This window comes from Drosophila sechellia, chromosome 2R (assembly GCF_004382195.2).
Source record: "Drosophila sechellia strain sech25 chromosome 2R, ASM438219v1, whole genome shotgun sequence".
Lineage (NCBI taxonomy): Eukaryota > Metazoa > Arthropoda > Insecta > Diptera > Drosophilidae > Drosophila > Drosophila sechellia.
This window is the reverse complement of record NC_045950.1, coordinates 3,162,594-3,182,365: the sequence shown is the minus strand read 5'-3', so window position 1 is coordinate 3,182,365 and position 19,772 is coordinate 3,162,594. Positions and strand designations below refer to the sequence as shown.

The window sequence follows — 19,772 nt, the reverse complement described above, 5'->3', positions numbered from 1 at the left end:
TATCGCTAAATTGGTAAGACAAAGCGAGCAAAGATTCGGAATAGTTGATCTTTAAGTGTTAGACCAAACACACGCAACATGCTCCGCTGGTTGGAAATAGGTGTTCTTTCAGCCATATTGTCTCTGGGACAAGGACACTTTTTATCTGGATCGTTTAATTGTAAGTACTGTGAACTTAATCCTATATCTAGCTATATCAGGGAAGTTGCGTGCGCAGTAACTCTCTACAGACACATGCCTGTCCTGTACCAACTTGATGACTACGATCTATGTCTGGATAATAAAGCTGGCACTTACTGTTTGGTGTACGTCGAGATTTTACCCAATGCTAGCTCTGCTCTGTGGCACCAAATCGACCAAGTTTCACAGGACTCAAAGCACCGCTTTCGTCATGATCGCGTCTTTAGGGGCGTGTGTCTGGAGAACTGCAAGCCAAGTATCAATAACATATCCGAATTCGAGAAAGAAGAAATCCTGGATAAGGAACTTATATCCTACTACGACAAGGTACACCGTCGGGATGAAACGAATTCAGATAGGGATCTCTTTTATAAAGATCTTGTGAAAGGCTGTCTAAACCATAAGTTCAGTGAGAAGTTTTCACTCAGGACTCGCAGCCTTATCGAGTATTGTGTCTCTGCCTCGGATAAGGACTTGAAGCTGGGTGAGTAGGGCTAAGATTATTGATGACAAGCTATAGTTGCATCTTCTAGAAACTTTGCACAATACAGTACTGGTATTTTCTGATTTTGTTATGTGAAGCACTGCGTAAAGTTTATTCCCTCAGATTTGCTTGACTTGACGTTTTATGGTATTCTGGTAGTTATATTGTTTATAACTTTGTGTTCGTCTTTCCTCGACTATCGACTGAGAAAGATGAGCTCGCAAAAATCAGAAGGTTTTTATCGAGAGCCACTAAAGGATCGAAGTAAGTGGATATGAGTTACAGGACTAGACATCCCTTAAGTTGATTTCGGTTTGCCTCCAGGACAGCGACTCCTTACATCCTTCTCAGTGGTACGAAATTATCATCGATTGGTTGAGCCCTATTACTCAGATTTCTCGCGTGATGTGAGCTTTTTCGACGGGTTTCGGGTGATTGGCGTATTTGCAGTGATCTTAGGCCATACGCTCATGGTCTTTATGACTGTTCCAATAGAAAATCCGGAGTTCTACGAACAGTTCCTTTTCCGGTTCGAGACATCAATATTCCAGAACGGTAGCCTGGTCATCCAGATATTTTTTGTTATGAGCGGCTTCCTTCTATACGTAAACTTCACAAAACGCCAACAGATTCAACCCAAGACTGGCACGCTTGAGTGCATTGCTGTGTACTTTCGTGTATTTTCCTACAGATACTTTAGACTCCTGCCATCGCTACTCGCTCTCATCCTGTTCAATGGAACACTGTTGGTGCGTCTTCAAAACGGCCCCTTTTGGCGACATCTTACGGAGGCCGAGCGGGTCTTCTGTCGCTCCAACTGGTGGAAGAACGTGTTTTTCGTGACCAACCACATGCTGGAAGACAGTGTACGTTACTTAAACAATTCTTTTGTATTTCAGAGAGGATAACTTGAGTTTAATCCCGTTAGTAATTACCTTACCCATCCAATTTTCATTGTAGTGCTCCCATCAGACCTGGTACCTAGGTGCAGACATGCAGCTATTCGAGCTCTTCCTAATAGTAATTATTATAACCAAGAAGTGAGTCCCCTGCCCTTCTTGGAGTATTACAAAAATACCTCTGTGCTTTTAGGCATCCCAAGCTGACAAGGGCAATCTACACAACACTTTTAGCACTTGCCATTGCAGTACCTGCTATACTGACCTACGTTTTCGAGCTGGATGGTATCTACCATATTCGTCCGGAGTAGGTTTTTATAAATTATGATCTATTTCCCAGTCTATGATTAGTGAATGCCCCTAGAACATATCGCTACTTGTACTTCCGACACTCCGACACATTTTACCAAATGTATCCGCCCTTTTACACAAATTTGGGAGGCTACCTGTTTGGTTTTCTGTGCGGTCATTTTTACCTTAGGCAGCGTTCTGGAAAAGTTCAACTCCTGGGTCACCTTAAGTACGATCTGGCCATGTGGCTGATCTGCCGGCGCTAGATGCCACGGCCCTGGAACTGCCCTACAAGGACTCAGACCTCTCTATGCTGATCGTTCTGCCCAAAACCAAGACGGGTCTGCCCGCCCTGGAGGAGAAGTTGCGCCTCACGACCCTCTCGCAGATCACGCAGGCGTTGTACGAAACAAAGGTGGCGCTCAAATTGCCCAGGTTCAAGGCAGAGTTCCAAGTGGAGTTGTCTGAGGTTTTCCAGAAGGTGAGCTTTACTTTTGACACATAAACAAAGAAATGGATTTGATGTTACTTTAAACCTCCTCCAGCTGGGCATGTCAAGGATGTTCTCCGATCAGGCTGAATTCGGAAAAATGCTACAAAGTCCGGAGCCATTGAAAGTGTCAGCCATCATACACAAGGCCTTCATAGAAGTCAACGAGGAGGGAACGGAGGCTGCTGCCGCCACGGGTAAGTGGTCAAAGTCATTCGTATTTTTTGGCATCCATCATCCTGAGCATGTCCCATTTGTTCATCCGTGTCTGTCTTGTCTTCTTCCCATCCTGCAGGCATGGCGGTGCGTAGGAAGCGCGCTATTATGTCGCTTGAGGAACCAATTGAGTTCCTTGCCGACCATCCTTTCACCTATGTCCTTGTGCATCAGAAGGATCTGCCATTGTTTTGGGGCTCAGTTGTGCGGCTCGAGGAAAATACCTCCGCCTCCAGCGAGCATGATGAGCTGTAATTGGTACCTGATTCTTTGGCAAAACAATAAAGACAGCTATTTATTTACAATGGAATTCAAGAATTTGTCTGAAGCTTTGGGATAATCCGTAATTGGTCCAAAAAAGAAAATCCATTGATCTGCATACCTGGCTTAGCATACATCACGCATCTGCTCCATTACCTGTTCGGCCCACCTACTAATTCGAGTTATATAACCCTTGAGCTACGACTTTTGATGTTCATTTGCAGGAATGGTCATGTGCTACGCCACCATGCTCACGTTCGAACCACAGCCCGTCCAATTCCATGTCCAGCATCCATTTAACTATTACATTATTAATAAGGATTCTACTATTTTGTTTGCGGGAAGAATCAACAACTTTTGAACATAGCACTCCATCAAAATACACCAATCACAACCGTTGAACTGAATTTCAATGTAATCCCAATTCGCAGGTTTGGTCATGAGCCTTACTTCGCTGCCCATGCCGAAGCCGGATCCGATACGTTTCCATGTCGACCATCCATTTACATTTTACATCCTTAACAAGGACTCAACCGCTCTCTTCGCTGGCAGCATAAAAAAACTCTAAATAAGCAAACATACTAACACCAATCCACATTTAACATGCAGCTGGGTCAGTCCTATATTGCTGGCTTGTCGAGCATATTCAGCTTTTACCTTGTCTGTAAGGATATACAAAACATTAGTCTGTGCGCAATCGATGATCTTATATATACACTTAATATTTTTGTACTAACGAAGCATGTGGCCTCAATAAAGTCTAAAAGTCTGGATCGTTTTCATGGTTCCTCCTCAGTATGGCGGGTGATGGGCGTGGCTGCCTTCAATCGCAAACGCTTCATTGCCAACCATCCCTTTGCTTTCTACGTGAAGAACCATTACGATCTGCCGATATTCACTGGTCGCTACTTGGGTTAAGCAATAGGAAGCTGAAAGATGAGAAAAATTGAAGTTCAATAAAATAAAATAAACGGCAGCCACTTAATAGCTGTGATTTTGTGAAGTCGAAGTAATTTATAGAAATATCTTTGGAGAACACAGCCAAGCCTGACGGTGTAGCACGCTATCGCTAAATTGGTAAGACAAAGCGAGCAAAGATTCGGAATAGTTGATCTTTAAGTGTTAGACCAAACACACGCAACATGCTCCGCTGGTTGGAAATAGGTGTTCTTTCAGCCATATTGTCTCTGGGACAAGGACACTTTTTATCTGGATCGTTTAATTGTAAGTACTGTGAACTTAATCCTATATCTAGCTATATCAGGGAAGTTGCGTGCGCAGTAACTCTCTACAGACACATGCCTGTCCTGTACCAACTTGATGACTACGATCTATGTCTGGATAATAAAGCTGGCACTTACTGTTTGGTGTACGTCGAGATTTTACCCAATGCTAGCTCTGCTCTGTGGCACCAAATCGACCAAGTTTCACAGGACTCAAAGCACCGCTTTCGTCATGATCGCGTCTTTAGGGGCGTGTGTCTGGAGAACTGCAAGCCAAGTATCAATAACATATCCGAATTCGAGAAAGAAGAAATCCTGGATAAGGAACTTATATCCTACTACGACAAGGTACACCGTCGGGATGAAACGAATTCAGATAGGGATCTCTTTTATAAAGATCTTGTGAAAGGCTGTCTAAACCATAAGTTCAGTGAGAAGTTTTCACTCAGGACTCGCAGCCTTATCGAGTATTGTGTCTCTGCCTCGGATAAGGACTTGAAGCTGGGTGAGTAGGGCTAAGATTATTGATGACAAGCTATAGTTGCATCTTCTAGAAACTTTGCACAATACAGTACTGGTATTTTCTGATTTTGTTATGTGAAGCACTGCGTAAAGTTTATTCCCTCAGATTTGCTTGACTTGACGTTTTATGGTATTCTGGTAGTTATATTGTTTATAACTTTGTGTTCGTCTTTCCTCGACTATCGACTGAGAAAGATGAGCTCGCAAAAATCAGAAGGTTTTTATCGAGAGCCACTAAAGGATCGAAGTAAGTGGATATGAGTTACAGGACTAGACATCCCTTAAGTTGATTTCGGTTTGCCTCCAGGACAGCGACTCCTTACATCCTTCTCAGTGGTACGAAATTATCATCGATTGGTTGAGCCCTATTACTCAGATTTCTCGCGTGATGTGAGCTTTTTCGACGGGTTTCGGGTGATTGGCGTATTTGCAGTGATCTTAGGCCATACGCTCATGGTCTTTATGACTGTTCCAATAGAAAATCCGGAGTTCTACGAACAGTTCCTTTTCCGGTTCGAGACATCAATATTCCAGAACGGTAGCCTGGTCATCCAGATATTTTTTGTTATGAGCGGCTTCCTTCTATACGTAAACTTCACAAAACGCCAACAGATTCAACCCAAGACTGGCACGCTTGAGTGCATTGCTGTGTACTTTCGTGTATTTTCCTACAGATACTTTAGACTCCTGCCATCGCTACTCGCTCTCATCCTGTTCAATGGAACACTGTTGGTGCGTCTTCAAAACGGCCCCTTTTGGCGACATCTTACGGAGGCCGAGCGGGTCTTCTGTCGCTCCAACTGGTGGAAGAACGTGTTTTTCGTGACCAACCACATGCTGGAAGACAGTGTACGTTACTTAAACAATTCTTTTGTATTTCAGAGAGGATAACTTGAGTTTAATCCCGTTAGTAATTACCTTACCCATCCAATTTTCATTGTAGTGCTCCCATCAGACCTGGTACCTAGGTGCAGACATGCAGCTATTCGAGCTCTTCCTAATAGTAATTATTATAACCAAGAAGTGAGTCCCCTGCCCTTCTTGGAGTATTACAAAAATACCTCTGTGCTTTTAGGCATCCCAAGCTGACAAGGGCAATCTACACAACACTTTTAGCACTTGCCATTGCAGTACCTGCTATACTGACCTACGTTTTCGAGCTGGATGGTATCTACCATATTCGTCCGGAGTAGGTTTTTATAAATTATGATCTATTTCCCAGTCTATGATTAGTGAATGCCCCTAGAACATATCGCTACTTGTACTTCCGACACTCCGACACATTTTACCAAATGTATCCGCCCTTTTACACAAATTTGGGAGGCTACCTGTTTGGTTTTCTGTGCGGTCATTTTTACCTTAGGCAGCGTTCTGGAAAAGTTCAACTCCTGGGTCACCTTAAGTACGATCTGGCCATGTGGCTGCTTGTGCTGGCCACGTTGGGAGTCCTTTTCTCCGGCTACATCTTCATTCGACAGGACTTTGCGAAGCCATCGCTATGGCTAGCCTTGTACGCGGGCATCCACAAGATATTGTGGGTGCTAATATGCGCAGGATTCGTGGTCCTCATGTGCTGCAAGATTGGAGGTGGGTTAATAAACAGATTTTAATGATAGTCACTGAGTCACTCACAATTTTACGGCAGGCGTTGCCTACGATTTCTGCACATTGCCGGCGTTTCGGCCTTTGGCAAGAATCTCATTTCAGTCGTTTCTCTGGCACATTGTCGTCCTGAGAACAGTGGCGGGATATTTTAGACAACCGGTCTACATCTCCAGCTTCTACCTGGTAATATTGTTAACTTATTTACGTACATTTATGTACGCTTTTGGTCCAATTGCTTTTATCTCCATTTCAGCTATGCAATGTGTTGAGTGTGTTCATACTCACTCAAGTCGTGGCTGCGCTGGTGGCAGTGTTGCTAGAATATCCTTTTGTAGAGGTACTGCGATACTTTATAAAGCCAGAGAAAGGTATACACATTCCGCACTTGACGAAATTCCAGCTAAATTGAAACAATTTCAGGTCCGGAAGAAGTTGGTCCAGAAATTCAAATGAGACCCGCGCAGTCAGCTGTTTAGGGCTACCATATTCCGCACCAGGGATGCACGCGGTCACCGACAGACAATGTTGCTATGTTTTAGCGATTTTAGTTTTTTAGTTAGATCCGACAGCTGTGCTGGTACATAAAGAAAAAATATTTTACTGTAAGATGGATGAATGGATTTAGATAAGCAGCGCATAGAAATTAAATACTAATAGATATTGAACAAGCAATTATATTAACTTAAGTGGTCAAATGATTTCCTTAAAATTAAAATTGTCCAATTGGGTGCCTTCAGCCCGAAACAAATACTAGCTGTATCTAGCTAGTTCCATGGCAGTTTCGGACCAGGTGGCAACGCCAGGCGAATGAACGCAGCGCCCGGTGAACGTGAACGCGAACTGCGCTGATATCAACAACTCGCCTCGAACAACAGTGTCGAACTTGCTCTTAGATGCTCAGCGCGCTCTCGTCGGCATTTTGTACTCGTCCCGTCTTTCTGCTGACTGAAAAGTCTGAAAAGAAGTGCCTTAAGTTCCCAGCCGGAGTCGTGTGCAAAATCTCTAGTTGAATCCCGCTGAATGCCCTGGCCCCAGTGAGTGGAGTGACAGATAAAGTGAGTGGTGGTATTTTGGTTTCTTGCGGCCGCTTCTGTGCGGCACATTAAATGTCAAGCAAAAGCAAAGCGGTTGCAATGAATCACAGCGGTATTTTTGCGGAATAGGAGTATTTCGGCTCGGTGTCAGCTGAAGCTGCGCATTTTCCAGTTGACGTTGCGAGTGGTCGATGCAAATGCGGCGCTTAAGTAATGAACGCGCGTATTACAAAATCATTAAAAATCACAGTAAAAAATAAGTGCGACAGCCGCCTTGCGACCATACGTGTGTGTGCGTGTGAGTCTGTGTGCGCCGAGTGTGGCGTGCGTGCGCTGGTGTGCGTGCTTTCTTGTGCGAGCGGAGCGGCGAACGCAGTGCATGTGAAGAGTACCGCTATAAAAGTTTCGCCATCTGCTCTCCCGCTCGCTCACCGTGTTATATGAGTCCAACACCCAAAAAAGGGAATAAAGAGAGCGAAGCAGCAGCGTCTTTGGCAGCGCCAGTGCCGAAAAACGTTGCAAAAACGAGCGAAAGAAATCAAACAACTCGCAGTCGAATTTGTTGTTTCGCACTTGATTGTATTAATTGTTTTTTTCTGGTATTTGTTTTTTCTTCCTTGCGTTTCGCTGTAATTTGTGTGGCTTTTCCTTTCCGGCTCTCACTTGTTTACGCTGCGTGAGAGCGGGGAAGAGTGGTCGAGTGCGGGAGAAAGGAAAAGAGGGAGAGAGTGTGCCAATTGTTGCTGGTGGAAGCAACAAGTTATAAGGAAGGGCGAAGGGGGTGTGCTTTCAAAGGGCGCCAAAATGAGGTGGCATTTGAAATTTCGGAATATTGGCTAGCCATAAACGTGGCTTCCAGTGGGCCCGAGCCCACAATTACGGTTCATTTCGTGCGTGCGAGCGAGAGCAAGTGTGAAAAACAAGCGACCTCCAGAGGTGTCTTCGAAAGTGCGCGCGAGCGAGCGAGAGAGCGCACAGCATACGCCCCCACGCACAGCTATTTCGGTTGCTCCCCAAATGGGTTAAGCAGCGAAACTTAGCCAACACCAATTAGTGACAAAAATATGAGAAATGCACTGGAATGAAGCACACACACACACACATTAGAGTCCGACCGCCGATCGCGTTCATGCGTCAGGCAATGTCGCGATTACTCGGCGACCAACAGCTGTTCGGCCACGATCGCATAATAGGCGCACGTATGAACGCCAGTTGTCTGGCAACGGACACGCCAATTGGCGGCAATAACTCCGAAAAGAACTAGGAAGCAAGTCATTTCGGGAAGCCACTGCTTGAATACCCTTTCGGATACTAGGAACATCTGAAGTTGGAATTTTACAGTCCACCCTCTAATATTAAATTAAAAAATGATCATTAAATATAGACTTGGAACCGTAAAATTTAGATCGCTAACAGTGCTCGAAGTAAAAACATGAGATTATGAAATATGAGATTTAAATGTTCTTTGCTCTAATATTGCTTTAGAAAACTCAAAACCTTAATTTAGAATTCAACCCTTTTCAACATTACCTTTTAATTTTTCTGGTCATTGCTGAATTCGAAAAAAAAATGTTTGAAACGTGAATCTGACATTGGAATGCTTATTTTGACACCTAGATTGTTAGGGAAAAGACACTACAATATTATATTATTATTATTATTATTAGAATAATATATTATTCTAGTGTCTTTGGTTAGGGTGATATATCTATCATTTCTAAGCAATATCTTGATAAATTAACTTTTACATGACTACACCTAGAATAAAATCAACCTTGATTTTAGGAAACCGTCATTGATTCAAAATGTCTCCAACTATTTAAGCACCAGTTTACATTAGTTACGTATCTTTCTTGAATTTACCAAAGTAAAGAAAATAATTTCTTGAATTTTGAAAGCTTTTCTAACACCAATGATTTAAGTTTTTCTAGACGTAAGAAAAGTTTTCTATGTTGAATTTCTCGTCTTTATGGCGTTTAAGAATAGAAGGTGATTTTCTGAAATACGGGGATAATTTTTTCTCAGTGTTTCACGTGTTAATCAGGTAGAAATCGGATTACCTGGAATACGCGTTTGAAGCTTTAGTTAGGCATCGAATGTGTAGTTCTTAAAAGGGAAAGGTACTTTTACTCACCCATTGAGTGCCAAACAAAATCCATGTACTTTGAATTTCTAGGGTGCACAGGCATCCACAATTGCCGCCCAGTCTGACTAAGCGCAAATGGAAAAAATAGCAACGGATGGCGGGCAGAGTGGGGGGAGCTGGGGAGAAAAAGAACGAGCGGCAATTAAGACAGCAACAAAAGCCAGCGCCACTTGCGACGGCGAGGGGAGGTGTTGGGTGTCGGGTGGGGCACTGCATATGCATGTGGTTAATTTTAGCAGCAGAGTTCCACTTTCACTCGCACAGCGACGACACCCACTGTGCTGCAAGCCAGTGAGTCTGCCGCGACACTTGCGCGCTTTTTGTCAAAAACTTTGGCTAATCGCCGTCAGGCTCGCACACTCTGCAATCAGTTTGATGAACCTTCAACACACAGACGTACGTTTGTGTATGGGCATGTATATGCGCTGCACAACCAATGACGTTGCGCCTGCATCAATGACATCATCATCATCGCCATCAACCTCACCATCCATTCGAGTCGAGTCGAGATGAGACGAACGGCGAAAGTTTCCAGTGCAGCCGACAGCCGATAAACAGCGGTCCCCTTATCAGGGGTGACTCATGCATGTGGCATTGATCATTGGCCAGCTGATTAGGTGCCGCTGCAGCTGTGCACAGGGAGAAAAGATACCACGAGTTAATCAAAACCAAGCCACGCAACGCTAACACATACATATGTATACAATGTATGACGCCGTATTGATAACACCTGACTAAGCTACAACTGGTCTGATATCTTCCTTCACATACCAAGACAAAGTTTTAAACTATCAGTGTATAGTATTCATTTAATGTTAAACCACCTACCTCGGTGTAATTGTGGTGACACGTTAAAGTAAGGAAAGCACTTGAGTTGAGGAAACTCATGTCCTGAAACTCAATATCCTATAACTACACATAACAATAACCATTTTGTTTATGCAAGACTGGTTTTGTGCCCTAAGCTTTGGGAAAAGTTTCGAACTATCAGTTGTAGCTACTTAAATAGTTAAATCCGAAAACCATGATGGCATGTGGTGCTGCACATTTAAAAGCCTCTTTTTCGAGTGTACTTGGGGAATAGAGATGTCATTATAACGGGGCCCTTGTCGCCACAATTGGAGCAGTGTCCCACTCCATCGTCGCTTTATTTTTACCCAGGCACTGTTTTATTTTCGCTCACGCCCCATTGCACTGCTGCTGCTGGAAACTACTCGTACTACGCCTAATTGACTGCACACCCAAGTCACTCGAGGAGTGTTTTGGGGGGGAGGGGTGTCGAGTGGGGGACCCACGGCGTTTTAGTCACGCCGCCGGGAACAAGAACAACACGACGACATTTGTTAGCAATTAGAAGTGGCCGGTGAACACAACGTGTCGACAAAGCGGCAAGATTTGCAATCAAGCATTAAGTCAATTCGCGGCTAGTCCCCGATCGCTGGACCATCGCATTCGCATCAATTCAGCGACGGTTGCATCTCGCGCGATTTCAACACAAATGGCTGGAGGGCCCCACAACAGCCCCATTGTCAAATGGTTAATGTGATTACAAGACAGTCGCTGCTGAAAGTTGGTTGACACCCGCTGGTTAAGTGGCATGCGGATTAGTTGGTTACTTTACAATTATGATTCAGCAACAGTCTGTTTCTAATTCTGGCAGCCTACTCCAAGACCTTTTTCAAACGGAATTCTATTAATTCTAATTATACTATAAAAACCATTATGTAATTGAAACCCATTTCACACACCTTTTATTTATAGAAGTTTATGCTGTGTCGTTGAAAACGTTGCAACGTTTCCAACCCTATGAAGAATATATTCCTGATCAGAATCGTAGTTTATAGGTAATTTCCGAGTGGAGTCAAGCGAATTTTTAGAAAAAAAGGAAAACACAATTTAAGAAACTAATAAAGATCGCACCTTTGACATCTGTTGTGAAGAAATATAGTATTACATTTAAACACAATAACTATGTATATTGCGGACTTCCATCCACTGTGCGATTTTAAGATCCGGTACTAACTTTAACCTTTGCCTTAATTTCCTTTCGAATATCTTTTGAAACAGCCTTACATGTGTGGCCCACTGTAATGAATGGAATGCAATCTGATGCTGGGTACTCAATCACATCACTCGCATAATGGGCGTCGAGAATGAGTTCTTATGAGATTTTCCTTTCTTCTGAGATTTTCTTGAACCCACTTCCGTTAATCGCTGACTTTTGCAGTCGCTTCGCCGCCGATTAAACCACCGGCAACGGTCAAGTTGACTTGACGCGCAGAAGAGGCCACTTTTTTTTGGTCCTTACGAGCGAAATTGCCAATGCAATTATGATCGAGCGGGATGGTGGGAGTGGGTGGGGGTGGCCCGGCTATGATAACTCAGGCATGGCAGGTGCCATCGATGCCAACGAAATAAATAAACACATCAAATGCGATTTACAACGCTGCTTTGAGCATCGTGCGCTGTGTTTGTATATGAAAATTTCATTTCGCCTAAGATGATTTAATTTTCTATTAATAAGTTTGACCTTCAGCCGCGAAACAAAAATTTTCCCGCCTGCAAACGAAGGTGTTTGGCATATAAACACATAAATAACAACGCATACACACGCCGCAGATATATGTATGTAGATAGATATATTCCGGGAACAGCGCTTTGGAGTATTTTCCAGTTGGTGGCGAACATTTCGGCGTCGTCTTGGACTACATAGGCGTAGCACTTAACATTATCTCTGTGGTGTTTAGCCAACTCCGAGCTGATATTTCCTTATCAGTGGAGAAGGCATGTCGATACCCACACCCAACCAAGAACAAAAGACCTCCGGGGCTCACCTTGTGGCCAAAAACAGACAGCGTAGAAAGTAATCAATTCTGGGGTCTGCTTTGGGGCCAGTTTAAAGGGGTCAATGACAAAGTTTAGTGCTTGCAATAAATATGAATTTCTTTGAGCAAAACAAAACGAAGCAACGAGGCAAAAGAGGCAAACAATTTTATGGCACTCTTCTGATTAAAAACGAAAGCTGTTCGGAGTCGAAGTTAGTCAGCCTGCGGGCCGGGCTCGGCCCAACCCAGAAATGAATTCAGCTTCAAACACGTAGCTATCTAGAAGTCTCCCGGAGTGTTAGGTATATGTTTGGGCTTAGGTTGGCCTGCGGGATCGGTTTGCTCAGCCATAACTCACGTGTTGGAAGGCTACTCATTGCTGGAGTGGCTATTTTGGCGTTATGATGTCATCTGAAAGAAAGGGGTATGGAAAACTGATAGTTCGACACGTTCCGGCTGGCGCTTCATTAACGAAAGTGGAGCCGATTGTGGCAGGTGCCAAGTGGCAGGTGAAAGCGTTCTAGGCGCCTCCCCCCGTTTCCGGCGCTTTCAGTCGCCAACATTAGTGATGTCATAAGCAATTTGATGCAACCTCTCGCGGACAAAGTCAGCGCGTCAATAGCGAGCTGCGAATGGAAAGCTCATTGATTTTCGCAACAAGCGAAATCAGCATATGCAAATTTATTGAACTAATCGAGGCTGCGAAGCGCGGTGAAAGAAAAACGTGTTAAGCTAACACATAAGTGAGCGAAGCTGAAAGCGAATAACATTGCGATTCGGTCGGTTTATGCGTCGCTCATAACTCGGATAAGGCCAAGATCACGATTTTCAGGTCTCATAGAACTGTGTAGGAAACACAACCTATCAAATGAGTTTTCAAATCTCTGCCAAAACGTAGGGATTTCATATCTCGTGTGTCAGGTGCGGAAAGAATACGGCTAAATGATTTCGCCCGATGACTTGTTATAAAGGGTGGAAAATACAAAACGGGTCTGTGCGCGAGAAATTCCCCTAAATTGCTAACTATCCTTCGTACGTCCCATTTCTTTTCAGAGCTAGACGTAGAGAAACTCAGGACTGACCACTGACCCAAGCCACTGCAGCATCAAGATGTCGTTTCGCGTAGTGCGCAGCTCCAAGTTCCGCCACGTCTACGGACAGGCTCTGAAACGGGAGCAGTGCTACGACAACATACGGGTATCCAAGTCCAGCTGGGACTCCACATTCTGCGCGGTGAATCCCAAGTTCCTGGCCATCATCGTGGAGTCGGCGGGCGGCGGAGCCTTCATCGTCCTGCCACACAACAAAGTGAGTGCCCCACCGGACCTATTATACGTCTACGTGCGTCTGCCCCAACGCGGCTAGCTTGGTGGGGTATTTTTAAACAAGACAATGGCCAACTATTTATAGCGCCCTTTTGGCATAAAGTTTGCGGCCATTTGCGGGCTTGTTGCCACGTCGCGAGTGACGTCGACGGATTTCGCATGACTCCACCCAATCTCACATGTGTTTATAAATAGTTATAGATTCTGCTACTACCGCGGCAGCGATCCTGCTAGCTGGCGCACTTTTGTAATTTGGCCACCATCCAACATGACAAACAAATCGTCTAATTTTAGAGAGAGGCGGAGGAGCAGCCAGTTAAATGAATACAAAAATGATATTCGGGCGAATCATTGCATCGAAATGCACACTCAGCTCGGCGACTTATTCCGCTAAAAACTAATTGTTTGTATCTTCCTCCAAATCTTTTGGCCATCCTGCCCCAGATTCAGCCTTTCGGACTTCTGTTTAGTTGTAGTTTTGCGCGCAGCTCCAGCAAATAGTGTGGGCGGCAGAAGCGCACATTCCCCTAATCTTCCGATGCTCCTCTTTGGATGAAAACATATTTGGAAGCACACCGATGGTCGTTCCATTTGAAACAAATTTGTATGCAAAACGCGCGGCAGCCGATCGTTTTTTTCACTCTGACTTGACGGCTAAACAGTTGCCGCTTTTTTAAGTGACGATTTCTATGTGGAGCGGCTTTCACACGCCCTATTTTACTTATTTTATGGGCACTGGATGATGAGTGAGATCCATCTAGTCGCCAAGGTTGGACGCATGTGGCAAGTGTAGGAAAGAACAAGCACAAGTTCTTGAAAAAACCAAAATAGATTTACACTCATGGAAGCCTTCGAGAAACTTTTTGGAATGATACATTTTATGCAATACATCTATCGAAAGATCAAATTTGTGTAGTTCAAGATAAGCGAGGAACAAAGAATATTACCTAATAATATCTAACCATGTAGAATTTGAAACATTTTACTATTACTATTTGTTATAATATCCTTCGAATAATGTAGATTTCGGTGGGAGATATTCGGCGTTCCAATTTTCTATAATTCTAGGGCCATATTCGGAAGCACTTGGCATGAAGTTTACAATTATAAATTGCCTGCTTGGCAGATTAGCGAACGTAGCAGAACCGCGTGCAGTCGGAGTCGGCTATAAATAATAATTCAGGAATTGGGCTAATGGGTCGCGAGGTTGCAGTTTTGCGATGGTTGCTGCTCATGACTTAGTCGCCATCAATTATAAAAGTTTACTGTGGCGTATCGAGCTAATTGAAATTTAATGGACTCTTTCAGGTTGGTCGCATTGCGGCTGACCACCCTTTGGTGGGCGGTCACAAGGGTCCTGTGCTGGACATCGCCTGGTGCCCCCACAACGACAACGTGATCGCCTCCGGCTCAGAGGACTGTGTGGTCAAAGTGTGGCAGATTCCCGATGGCGGGCTGTCCCGAACACTCACTGAACCCGTGGTCGACCTGGTTTTCCACCAGCGCCGCGTGGGTCTGGTGCTGTGGCATCCCTCTGCGCTCAACGTGCTGCTTACCGCCGGCTCCGATAACCAGGTGAGCTAATGCCAAGACTCTTTCAGAAGCCAATGCTTATACTCCCTGTATTGCGAAGGTCGTGATTTGGAACGTGGGCACTGGTGAAATCCTCGTGCACATCGACTCCCACCCGGACATCGTTTACAGCGCCTGCTTCAACTGGGATGGCTCTAAGTTGGTCACCACCTGCAAGGATAAAAAGATCCGCATCTACGATCCCCGCACGGCCGAGCTGGAGAGCGAAGCCATGTGTCACGAGGGCTCCAAGGCCACGCGGGCCATTTTCCTACGTCACGGTCTGATCTTCACCACAGGCTTCAACCGCAGCTCGGAGCGTCAGTACTCCCTGCGCGCACCGGATGCCCTTAACGAACCCATTGTCATGGTGGAGCTGGACACGTCCAACGGCGTAATGTTCCCGCTTTACGACGCAGACACGAACATGATCTACTTGTGTGGAAAAGGTGACTCGGTCATTCGGTATTTCGAGGTTAGTACAAGTAAATCTAATACATATGTATATTATCTAACCAATCTCTCATCGAACCAGGTAACGCCCGAACCTCCTTTCGTGCACTACATAAACACGTTTCAGACTACAGAGCCGCAGCGTGGTATTGGTCTGATGCCCAAGCGAGGCTGTGATGTGACCACCTGCGAGGTCGCCAAGTTCTATCGCATGAACAACAACGGTCTGTGTCAGGTCATCTCGATGACTGTGCCGCGCAAGTCGGATCTTTTCCAGGAGGATCTCTACCCCGATACGCTAGCGGAAGATGCTGCCATCACCGCGGAGCAGTGGATCGATGGCAAGGATGCGGATCCGATCACATTTTCGCTCAAAGTAAGTGGCCGAAATTCAGAAGCAACTCCGTCTTTTATTCCGTGTTGCGAATACAGCGCTCGCCGCCGATTGCGGCAACGGTTCGGCCACACTGCCAGCCATTCCGCCGGCGATAAGAGCGTACAAGATATAAAATATATATATCAGCATGTGGGCCAGCGGGGCTTGTCCACAGATGGCAATGCGGCTCGAAGTCGATGAGGCAGTCGCTGCCACTGTGGACGCCCCTTCTACAATGTATTCCAACGGCTTTTGCAGTTGCTTTTGTCTGCTAGCACAAGGACTCCAAGTGAGCTACTTGTGCGTTCTGTTTAAAGCTTACTCCCTGCATTTGCCGGTGGCTACCTACCAGCGTGTGATGCCTGCGCTTGCTTTACTTACGTTTTTTCTGCGTTATCTACGTTTGTGCCTTGTCCGCCCAGCCACATTCCACTCCAATACACTGACTACAGTCCTCATTCTCTGTTGTACAATGTCCCTTGAGACGAGGCATCTTAAGAATGTTTCAGTGACGACCGGAGAAATTAAGAATACTCACAATGATCTAAAACGGTTTAGTATTCTAAATGTTAGCTAACTTATTAAAGTCTCCTATTGAATACAGTAACACGCCGCACAGATGCACACTTGGCCCTAACACGCACGCGAATGCGCGTTGCGCTTGTCGTTGTGTTCATTGTTGCTTGTTGTGTTCTGAAACGAACAGATTTTCTTACCCGCCTAATCAGGATCGCGTTTCCATTGTACAGGGTGGCTACGTGTCCTCGTCGGTAAACAAATCGCTACCAGCGAAGAAGGCGGGCAACATCCTGAACAAGCCCAGAGGCGACAGCGCTAGCTCCGGTGCAACGAGCAGCAGCGCGGGCGGCGGCAACTTTGCGTCCGGAAACAACAATGAGGCTAGTGAAGGTGGACCGCCTGCAGCGGTTTTATCGGTGAGTACTTGTACTCCTGCATCGATTGTATGACTAACTTATTGGTTAACTTCAAAAGGAAAAGGACCTGCGCACCATACAGGACGAGATCCGCAAACTCAAGGCGATCATCGTCAAGCAAGAGAACCGCATCCGCGCTCTGGAGGCCAAGGAGGACGCCCGCAACAAGAATGGTAGCGATGCTGCGCCAGCTTCAGCGGGAGCAGCCACGTCCGACGGCAAAGCCAGTGAAAGTGCCAATGACCATGCGTCCACATCAGCCGGTACGTCAAAGGACGAGGACTAGGTCTAGCTATGAAACTAGGACTGAACTGATTAAAATGGGCGGAATGGATTGGAGGAGAGACAGAGAACTGCTTGTAGAAGCTCGTAGCTATCGCTTAATTTCTCTATTGCAACATAACGTTTATTTCGTACGCGCTGAGGGCGAATTGAAAAAAGAACTTATTGTCTATTACCATTATGGTTTCGATTATTTATTTTTTATAATTTAATATTAGGTCCTTAACGAGCGAAATCAATTGAGTGTGGCACAGATAGGGTTAGAGAATGCCGAGCTAAACCATCTAATCGAACATAAGCGAGCAGAGCTGGACGCTTAACGTATAAAACATAACATAAAACTACATCCTGCCAAAAATATATAAAAACCTAACGAACTACCTACATTTTGCGCCAAAATCAAGCAGAGCGAAGGGCAGGCACTCGGCCCATCGACCGGCTTGTTGTGACGCAAGAATGAAATTGTTGTAAATTTAACAAAGGCAAATCATAGACTAAACCTCAATCACTTAAGAGTTAACACCTACCAACCAAATTTGTACGAGCTCCTTTCTGTAACGTCTGTATATTTGTACGTCCCGGAAGATTTCATGACAATAGCTGATAGAATTGATACTGTTCATCCTAGCTGAGGCCCCCCTAATCAGTCACATTTCCCTGCAAATTGTCGTGTCAAACATAGCGAATTTAGTTAGAAAGTGATGGGGGTCATCGGACATAATTCGTTTTCGTAATCAAAATTTTCTTGTTCAAACTAATGATAAGCTGTATTTTGAAATAATAAGAGTAACAATAAATGCAACAAAATCAGAAAGAATATAAGAAACCAAACGAGACTATTTTTATAAAGATTTGTTTACTTTTCTTTTCGCTTATTTGATTTTACTTTCATTATTTTTGTTTGAGAACTGAGGGCGAGAGCAACGTCATTAAACACCTACCGATTTTGTAATTGACAACCATTGTAAAATGCAGACTATATACATATACATAAATACTCTATATACAAATAATTTACAATTTGATACGGAATAAAACAAAATACAATGCCAGAAGAACTTGCGTGCTGATAATGGAGGTCCTTCGAACCCAATTCTTTTCGTAATTTGTGCTCTTTCAGCAGCTCTATCAAATGTGTAGATGTTAGTCGACAATGGAATTTTCACCAGCTGCACTTTAAACTAATTGACAACTTTTAATTGCAGAAATAAGCTCATCCATGCGCTATTCATTGCCGAGCCTATTTGTTCGGTTCAATTGAATATGCAAATTCGTTTAATTTCTGCCTAAACAGCTTTAGTGCATACTGCCAATGTGTTGTGTGTAATTATTACCTCAACGAGTAAACCAAAAAAATGCAATTACAATTTACGTGTACAACGATTCTGACATTTTAATTAAACTTGGCCAAGTGTGCTTTTGTGGGTGGCGCGTGGCAATTATGATTAGTGCGTTGCCGACTAAGTTGTTGATTTAATTAAAATTATGTTTGTTATGCAATTTGGCTCACTGCAAGTTTCAGCGATTATCGGTAGCAGTTTGAAGCAGTGGACCTTCTTGGTGAGCCAACAGTACAGGCCATGTGGTTCCTCTAGAGCAACCAGACGTGGACTTGATAATGGTAGTGCAATAATAAATACTATCAATTATTGCGTACTTCTTTCTATAAGTTCGATCAAATTATAAATACATAGATGATGCATTTGCTCACTTTGAACTAAGATTTCGCTTTTCAGACTGTCAATAAATTTCAGCGGAAGCCGAGATGTACGAGTATTTCAGTTAGTAATTAATCGCAACAAACTTTCAGCACTGGCTTAAAGTGTGTACTTTATGTATATAACTAGAACTAATAGAACCGAAAATATGTAATTCATAGTCTGAATAGAACCCAGATAGGTGGGCAGTTAGAGGTACACGGTAAGGGTATTCAGGTTGTTTTATTGTTAGCGGTTTACTTGTTTAAAGACCAATGACATAGTTTCTTCCAATCCTTCTCCAACTTCTCATAAAAAACTGCTGTCCTAAGGAGAAGGGTTCTACCTTAAATTAAACTTGACAAAATGTTCTTCTATTCTTTGGCTGTGGCTTTTGCACGATGCGATTGGAAATGTGATTTGGCCGCCAAGTGGATGAATTAAAATGGCCACAAAAGAAGTCATTGGTCAAGTGATGAATTCTTTCTTGAAATTACTTGGTAACTTGTTTAAAATTTGGCTTTCTCACCAATTTTAAAATAGCCTTTAAAGAACCAGCTGGACATCACCTACTTTCTAAATTCCATCGCTTACTATTTTGAATTTCAAAGTGAATTGTCCACTATATGCAATTACTGCAGCATTAGTTGTTAGTACTGTGATTACCCACTAAATTGGCTAACTTTATGAAAAAATTATCTTGATTGTGCATTCTTCAATAATCCAGGCAGATTGGGCCAAATCCGCTGTCAAATCAAGTTATTATCATGACTTTGGATGGGCCAGTAGATCATGATGCGCCGCGGCAGTAAAGGCCAAGCCTAGATTATGTCTACTTCCGCATCCAGGTGAGTTTACGGTCTTCTATTAACATTAACGCTCTGCGATTGTCGAAACCGATGGTAGGCATTTGTTAATTAAAAGCAAGCAGCGAATGTGCCGAGTGCCAGGAGCAG

General features: G+C 44.1%; 4 protein-coding genes across 15 annotated transcripts; all 4 read left to right on the top strand.

The window, feature by feature from the left end:
• Positions 1 to 42: 42 nt before the first annotated feature.
• LOC116800569 (nose resistant to fluoxetine protein 6-like) lies at positions 43 to 2,149 on the top strand. Of its 5 annotated transcripts, none has more exons than XM_032716284.1 (7): positions 43 to 160; positions 218 to 664; positions 788 to 928; positions 968 to 1,530; positions 1,625 to 1,684; positions 1,757 to 1,870; positions 1,928 to 2,072. In XM_032716284.1, the coding sequence occupies exons 1-7, from the start codon at positions 79 to 81 to the stop codon at positions 2,042 to 2,044; spliced, it is 1,524 nt and encodes a 507-aa protein (XP_032572175.1). In that variant the 5' UTR covers positions 43 to 78; the 3' UTR covers positions 2,045 to 2,072. The 5 variants fall into 5 exon arrangements, with proteins under 5 accessions (XP_032572175.1, XP_032572176.1, XP_032572173.1 ...); XM_032716282.1 differs by having other exon boundaries at positions 45 to 160; positions 1,625 to 1,704; positions 1,928 to 2,149; XM_032716283.1 differs by having other exon boundaries at positions 46 to 160; positions 989 to 1,530; positions 1,625 to 1,704; positions 1,928 to 2,149.
• On the top strand, positions 2,139 to 2,870 carry LOC6607904 (antichymotrypsin-2). The gene is made up of 3 exons (XM_032716303.1): positions 2,139 to 2,335; positions 2,400 to 2,541; positions 2,640 to 2,870. The coding sequence occupies exons 1-3, from the start codon at positions 2,165 to 2,167 to the stop codon at positions 2,813 to 2,815; spliced, it is 489 nt and encodes a 162-aa protein (XP_032572194.1). The 5' UTR covers positions 2,139 to 2,164; the 3' UTR covers positions 2,816 to 2,870.
• A 1,054-nt stretch (positions 2,871 to 3,924) lies between these two features.
• Positions 3,925 to 6,836, top strand: LOC6607902 (nose resistant to fluoxetine protein 6). 6 transcript variants are annotated; one of them, XM_032716277.1, is made up of 10 exons: positions 3,926 to 4,045; positions 4,103 to 4,549; positions 4,673 to 4,813; positions 4,853 to 5,415; positions 5,510 to 5,589; positions 5,642 to 5,755; positions 5,813 to 6,153; positions 6,212 to 6,354; positions 6,425 to 6,539; positions 6,592 to 6,732. In XM_032716277.1, exons 1-10 carry the CDS (start codon positions 3,964 to 3,966, stop codon positions 6,645 to 6,647), a joined length of 2,082 nt encoding a protein of 693 aa, XP_032572168.1. In that variant the 5' UTR covers positions 3,926 to 3,963; the 3' UTR covers positions 6,648 to 6,732. The 6 variants fall into 6 exon arrangements, with proteins under 6 accessions (XP_032572166.1, XP_032572168.1, XP_032572167.1 ...); XM_032716278.1 differs by having other exon boundaries at positions 3,927 to 4,045; positions 4,874 to 5,415; XM_032716275.1 differs by having other exon boundaries at positions 3,925 to 4,045; positions 6,212 to 6,539; positions 6,592 to 6,836.
• A 200-nt stretch (positions 6,837 to 7,036) lies between these two features.
• LOC6620684 (coronin-1C-A) lies at positions 7,037 to 17,950 on the top strand. Of its 3 annotated transcripts, none has more exons than XM_032716290.1 (7): positions 7,037 to 7,226; positions 13,230 to 13,484; positions 14,810 to 15,076; positions 15,135 to 15,548; positions 15,609 to 15,902; positions 16,652 to 16,837; positions 16,896 to 17,950. In XM_032716290.1, the coding sequence occupies exons 2-7, from the start codon at positions 13,287 to 13,289 to the stop codon at positions 17,121 to 17,123; spliced, it is 1,587 nt and encodes a 528-aa protein (XP_032572181.1). In that variant the 5' UTR covers positions 7,037 to 7,226; positions 13,230 to 13,286; the 3' UTR covers positions 17,124 to 17,950. The 3 variants fall into 3 exon arrangements, with proteins under 3 accessions (XP_032572181.1, XP_032572178.1, XP_032572179.1); XM_032716287.1 differs by having other exon boundaries at positions 16,631 to 16,837; XM_032716288.1 differs by lacking the exon at positions 7,037 to 7,226 and adding an exon at positions 7,769 to 7,804 and having other exon boundaries at positions 16,631 to 16,837.
• The last annotated feature ends 1,822 nt before the right edge of the window (positions 17,951 to 19,772 follow it).